General features: G+C 39.6%; 1 protein-coding gene across 1 annotated transcript in view; it reads left to right on the top strand.

Annotated features, from left to right (window-relative positions):
• Nucleotides 1-421: 421 nt before the first annotated feature.
• LOC101864471 overlaps nucleotides 422-7,179 on the top strand; it is a gene marked incomplete in the record, with an annotated part of 30,449 nt that continues 23,691 nt past the window's right edge. The window contains 1 exon segment of the mRNA XM_035971097.1: nucleotides 422-537. Coding sequence (XP_035826990.1) covers nucleotides 422-537 — 116 coding nt within the window.

The following is a 7,179-nucleotide window of genomic DNA, read 5'->3' as shown; positions in this document are numbered from 1 at the left end:
GTGCCGATAGCTGCTCTTACTTTTTCATTTCTCTACCTGTCTCGTCTTTAGATCGTTGTGCCTTAGCGCCTATAAATGGCTACTTGCGTTGTATGCTTCCAAGGAAGTTGGGGTTGTTTCAGAATGCTCTTAGGTCTGCTGGGGTAATAGTACAGTTTGTGAAGGGCATAGAGCTTACAATAAATGCCATCTATCTATCTATCCATCTATTAGTAGTAGTAGTAGTAGTAGTAGTAGTAGTAGTAGTAGTAGTAGTAGTAGTAGTTGTAGTAGTAGTAGTAGTAGTAGTTGTTGTTGTTGTAGTAGGAGCAGTAGGAGTAGTATCAATATTATTATTCTTATTGTAATTATTATTATTATTATTATTGTTATTATTATTATTATTAGTGTTGCGTAACCTGGCGACGTTTGTGCAGTCCGAATGCCGAGGGTGTCGAGCAAGCAGGGAGCGTACTCCAAGATCTCCCGTGATAACAGCCGCTACCTAATTCCGCCGCAACAAGTGAGGCTAGGGCAGAACCAAGACCTCAGTCCTCAGTACGGATGATTCGCAAAATCCGGATAACATATCCGAATAACCGGATAATGCTCAATGATATATTTTTTTCCGAAATCTGACTCTTTACTCTCTTTCCTGACCCGTTTTGCCGAAGTGGGTGCACCCATTTAGTTGAAGTGGTTCTAACTTATCTACCGAAGTGGTTCATATCACATTTGCTGAAGAGGTGCACAATAATAAATAAATAATAATAAATAGCATTTATACTGCGCATTTCCATTTCCTAAAAGATGCCCAATGCGCATTACAATGAAAAAGACATCACATCTTAAAAATTAATCGACACAAATGTGTACGTAAAACAAAGTATTATACGTATAATATAAATGCATATGTGTAAAATTTTATACCAGAAAAACAGTCTCGCAGTGAGGTTGAAAATGTGTTCACTAAAAATATACAATGCAATATAAATTCATGAACAGTCCAAATACAGTTGAAACGTGAGTAACTAGAAACATTCATTAAAACATTAATTCTATACAGATAGAAAAACATTTCCACTCTATCTCTCTCTCTCTCTCTCTCTCTCTCTCTCTCTCTCTCTCTCTCTCTCTCTGTCTGTCTGTCTGTCTCTCTCTCTCCCTCTCTCTCTCTCCCTCTCCCTCTATCTCTCTCTCTCTCTTTCTCTCTCCCTCTCTCGCTATCTCTCTCTTTTCTCCTCTATCTCTCTCTTTTAAAAAACGTTATTATCCGGATTTTTTCTGAAGCGACTCATTGCCCAGCCCTAGACTCTGTACAGATGAGTGGCCGAGCAGCTCAGTAGAGCAGGACGTCGATTGTGCACGGCGCTTCTGTCTGTCCGTCAGTCTGGTCTGGTCTTGGCGGGCCCGTTTCTAATGTTTCATCTGTCAGCTGTTGGCGAGTTTATGACGTTTCATCTTTGTGTGTGAACAACGGTTGTGGCTACTGTTTATAATGATAATATTATTATTATAGAGAGAAAAAGGATTGCGTGCTTTGTTCATGGTGGTTTCGCTCGTCTGAAAGTCCTTCTGAAAAAAAGTGAGTATAAAAATGTTGTTTTACAGCACGCAATTAAGTTAGTATAACACAGCATAAAATAACATTATTTAACAATGATAATATTATTATAATGATGATGGTAGGGATTTTGATGATGATGATGATAATATGATGATTAGGATGATAATGATTATAAAAATGATAAAAATAATCACCATCATAACAGTAATGATAGTAATGATAATAATAATAATATTAACAGCAATAATAATAATAATATTGCATGCGTATATATAGCGTATATCTACGCTCTACAGTTTACTCAATGCGCTATATAACTATCACCCGGCAAACCCTAGACCACGACTCAGAAACATTCTCGGCTTCCCGGAAAGTGCACAGTGGAAACTGCTGATTGCACGCGTAAAACAAGGCAGGCGATATTCGAAGACGTCTCCGGTGAGCACCCAGGAACTATTCGGAGACGCACTCCCGCACACACATGCACCGCTTTGGGGGGAGGGGGGGGGGTCAAACTTGCGTATGGTTTGCTGCAGATAACACATATTATAGCCCCTAAAACAATCGCGAATCAATTATTTTCAAGAAAATTTGAAACCTAAAAGCAAAATATCAAATTATCGGTTAAAACAGATGGGCATGCCACCCTGTAAACCCCAATTTTTTTTTACTTATTCCAGACGCACAACGCATTTTGATTGGTCTATCTCCGTCGGAGACGTCTCCGGATAGATACTGCGTAAAACACCAGCAAACTGACAAGACCTTTAGCTACCCATTCACCTTAGTCACTATTATATTGGGTGTGTGTCACGGTGTTTTATTCTGCGTGGTCTGGGTGTCAACCTCTTTGGTGCCACTTCGTGCATTTTGATTTCTCCAGCCTTCTCTCCCTCATTATATGTGTCACGACGTGGTGGAATCAGGCGCTCGTCAATTTTTGGGCATCTGGGGTTATTTGTATTATCTTAAAACATGTTTATTTGCCTTTCTTTTTGGTGAAAAAAAAGATCCATCTATGTTGAATAGAAGTCGAAATACATGCAATTGAAGGAGGTCAGGATCGTCTGGTTTCAAAGGTAAAATTAGCGAGAAAATGGCCGCCAAAATTTGGTAACTTCCATACCCTGAGAGTTCTCGGAAACGGAAAATGTACGTTTTTGTGTCTTTAATCAATATTTTTCAGTAAAATCTACACAAAAAATGTGCTTTAACGGGAAATAAAATAAAAATTGCAAACCTGCCAAAAATGCCAATTACCTTGATCTCATTATTTTGACGAGAACCTCATTTCCCCACGATGCCTCCCATAAGATTACGTAGGACTATTCTGAGGCCCAGGGGACCTTGATAGGCAGGGCCAACCAGCCCAAGTCCTAATAATAATACCTTCTATTTTCTTTGTGTTTCTTTTTCTTCTTTTGTTTTTGTTGTGTTTTGTTTTGTTTTTGTATTTTAGTTCTTTTGTTCCGCAAGGTGTCGAGGGAAGCCGTAATAAATTGTAGGACGTGGGCGAGGTGTGGCGTTCTTTGGATAGTGACATAATTGTTCCTTTTAAGGGTCTCTTTGACCTCATTGATCCATTTGTTACAATATTTTTAGAAATCTGACGCCTAGGAAGAAGCATACAAGCCGCGCACACTCACTGGTAGAATTAAAACTTCTGAAATAATAAAACAATATATACGAGGGTCGTTCAAAAAGTTGTGCCTCCCAGTTCATAATATGTGGTATTTTATTATAAATTGCATCGGTATAGACGTATATGTAAAACCTTTGCGAACAAATCACAGTCGATGACAAACCTGGTAGTGCGGGTCAAGGGGATCTGGTGTTCAAATCTTAGTGAAGTTCCATTTTCTTATTGTTTTCTTACTGTACTACGTTTATTCAAGTCCGTGCAATAACCTGACGTATGCACCACCTACGTAACCATCATTTATAGGGACTGAAAAAATGCGCAGTACAACCTTTAACTTTTTTTTTTTTTAAAGATCAACGCCAACTACAAAGACAACTTTGCTTTCTATTCGTCTATCCTTTAAAAATGTGCCGCTTTTAGGAGTGAATATCTACATTTCTTTCGGGCTTGGATCTGCACAAATTATTTCATTTGCCATAGCAGTAGTATGTGTTTTGATTGAAAAGAACATAATAATTGTTATAGTTTCCCCCTGCGTGGTGTTGTCATACTTGACTTGGCACAACATTCAGTTTCTGTAACAGTACTAGATTTATCTGTTTGATTGGAAATAACATAAATCAACCGTTTTGCATGATTTTTCACTTCACGGCTATACGTGAGGGAAAACAGATCAATGAACGAAACAGATGGGTTTTCTAAAATAGAAAATGGTGTGTCCAGTATCTTTTTCCTATGACGTTTCCCAAGAATATTCTGAGAAAACGTGCGAAGTTGTACACGTTAAACACTCACTCCAACACTATAAGGTAATGTAAAAGGCAGGACCTTCGAATGTAACGTCCGTCTCCGATAGAACCAAGCCCTATATATAGGGCAATAAGGGGTAAAGTGCCTCTCCCAAGGACACAACGTAGGAAATAGCTAGAGCCTCGAACGCTCCAACCTCTTGTTTTGTTTTTTTAAGTGTTTTACGGCGCTCGCAACTGCCTAAGGTAATATGAGCGCGCTTGACACATTAAACTTTTTCAGTTGGTAGGAAATTTTGAATTTTGCCCGGGTGGCGGCCGATGCCTACTCTGATCGATTTTAGACCACCAAGGGATCTTTAACGTGCGCAACTTGAACACGGGCCCTCCGAGATCTTTCGCCCTTGTCCGAGAAGGTTAGGTGTACATCTTTCCTACCAGAAGATCAGGGGTGTGGCTGAAAGACAGCAGTAAGAAGAAGCCAAGGAGTAGCAGTAGAAAGGCTGTAGAAAGAATCAGGAGCCCAGAGGACGGGGCAAAGAAGATGAGGGAGTGGAGGCAGAAAGAGGAGACGAAAGCAGAACATTGCTAGAGAGTATGAAAGGAGGTGAAAGGAGACAACTTTAGAGAAGAACATTTTTCGGTCACTACCCGGATTCGAACCCGGGACCTTTGAATGAAAGGCCAACATCTTAACCTCTAGGCCACGAGAGCCCTCGGCCCTAACCTTTGTTGTAGTTTTTAAATTTTTTTAAATAGTTTTTTGTTGCTGAAACGATCACAGTTCGTTTTCTAAAATACCCCACAGTCCATTATATTTGGGCATTTGATATTTCTTTTTTTCCCTTCGCATGGTTGTTCACTGACTTCCTTTCAGTCTTTCTGTGCCCCCCCCCCCCCAAAAAAAAAACAAAAAAACAACAACAACAACAACAACAACAATAACAACAACAACAACACACCAACAAAAAAAAACCCACCAAAGCAAACAAAACAAAACAAAACAAAACAACAAACATACAAACAAACAAACAAGAACAAAAACAGTCGACCCACCCCCCCTCTTTTTTTTTACAGGATCGTAAAGTTTTTCCATAATAATCTTTCTCCGTTTTATATTTACCGTCCACAAAGTCAGTCATCCAAACAATGATTTAATGCCTTATTCTTTCGATGACTCCATTTCTAAACATTTTTAGTTGAACTTTGTAATATTTTGTCTATTACATACTTGTTTAGTTAAGTTTAGTAAGAGTTTTACAGCGCTCGGAAACTGTATGAGGTCATATACTCTGTCACATTTATAAGTATACACTGTGCTAAAATGAAAATAGCTAGTTTCACAATGAGTCGATATTCTTTAGAATTTCAGGAATACTAATTCAATCAATTTTAAATACGAAAAAAGCAACAACAATGTGCAATGTTAACACAACAGGTTTATTCATGACATACAAGAGTGTGGGGGTGGTTTACAAAAGTAACACGATCAGTAGCGTTGACGACGGCTTGACATCGTTGTCTCCTTGGATCAACCAATTGCTGCACTGCCTGTTGAGGGATGTTATTCCACTCTTCATGCGATGCTCTCTCAAGTTGAGGAAGTGTCTGAGGCTGGGGTTGTCGCATATTGCTCAACTCATTTCTGGTTAGTCTTGCCGTTTTGAAACGATTCCGTAGATGCGACAGGCGTATAAAAAGATCCTCTCTTTGAGTTCTTCTCCCTCGTTGGCGGTGTCGATCCTTTCCTGATTTTGTTGTTTTCTCGCGATCCATTGTTGTGTACACAGTTCTTCGTGTTACATTAAAATGTCTCGCAGCAGTGGATACTGAGGCACCTTCGCGGATCATTCCAACAAGCTGATTTCGCACATTTTCTCGTAGGGCGTGACATCATGAAACGGAGACAAAACAAGTTTTATCACTGGCGAATTGTTACAAAAATGACAAAGCTTTGATGTGTGTTTCTTTTTTAAACAAATAATTGCCGTATCATGAATAATTCTAAAAAAACACGAAACATGTAATACGCATGCAGATACAAAACCACTCACGCGTTCAGAAATCTGAAAAAGCTCACCAGCGACAGGTATATCACGTAATCAGTGTGTAAATTTGAAAGTAATTGGTACCATAGATTTTGTTTTATTGAGCTTCAAAATGTGTATACTTAAAATGTGACAGAGTATATGAACGCGCTTACATACGTGTGTACCTTAGAGTACTTAGTAATACGCTGGACCTTGATACTGATGGATATGGTTTAAATCCTCAACATAGGCTTTGTTCATGCCTGTAGCAATAGGTCGTTAAATCGGAGAACTTGTCTTGTATTCATAGGAAACTTTACATTGTTGAACAGACGTTAAACCCATACCATACCATACCATACCATACCATACCATACCATACCATACCATACCATACCATACCATACCATACCATACCATACCGTATCGTACCATACCGTAGCGTACAATACCACACCGCAAACCCACACCACATCACACCACACCACACCACACGACACATACCACACCACACCACACCACACCATACCACACTGTACCACACCACACCACACCACACCACACCACACCATACCACACTGTACCACACCACACCACACCACAAACCACCACACCACACCATACCACACCACACCACAAAACACCACACTACAAACCACCACACCACACCATACTATACCACACCATACTATACCACACCACACCACACCACACCACACCACACCACACCACACCACACCGCACCACACAACACCACACCATAGTGTTTCAGTTACATGCAGAATACTTTGATTAACATTAATCTTTATATTATGTTTATTCCTCCCCGCTAGTTTCTATTTCTGCGAGAGCTCTATTTGATACATTTCTAACGTTTAAGTTGGACTTTTTCGCCGTGTGGCGCCAGTGGAAGATTTCACTGATAATTAGGGGCTTAAGTGCTCCTGTTTGACTCAAAGACACATTAACACACACACGCGCACACACTTACACACACACACCCACAGATATACACATAGAAACACATAAACACACACATACATACATACATACATACTTACATACAAACATACTTACATACATACACACATATACACACATAAACTCACAGACGGTGAGAGAAAGATAGAGATACAGAAAGATAGAGAGACGCATACACACACTCACAAAGACACACACACATACAAATAGAGACCAATATAATATACATAT

This window comes from Aplysia californica, unplaced genomic scaffold (genome assembly GCF_000002075.1).
Source record: "Aplysia californica isolate F4 #8 unplaced genomic scaffold, AplCal3.0 scaffold00375, whole genome shotgun sequence".
NCBI lineage: Eukaryota > Metazoa > Mollusca > Gastropoda > Aplysiida > Aplysiidae > Aplysia > Aplysia californica.
This window is presented reverse-complemented; position numbering and strand designations above follow the sequence as displayed.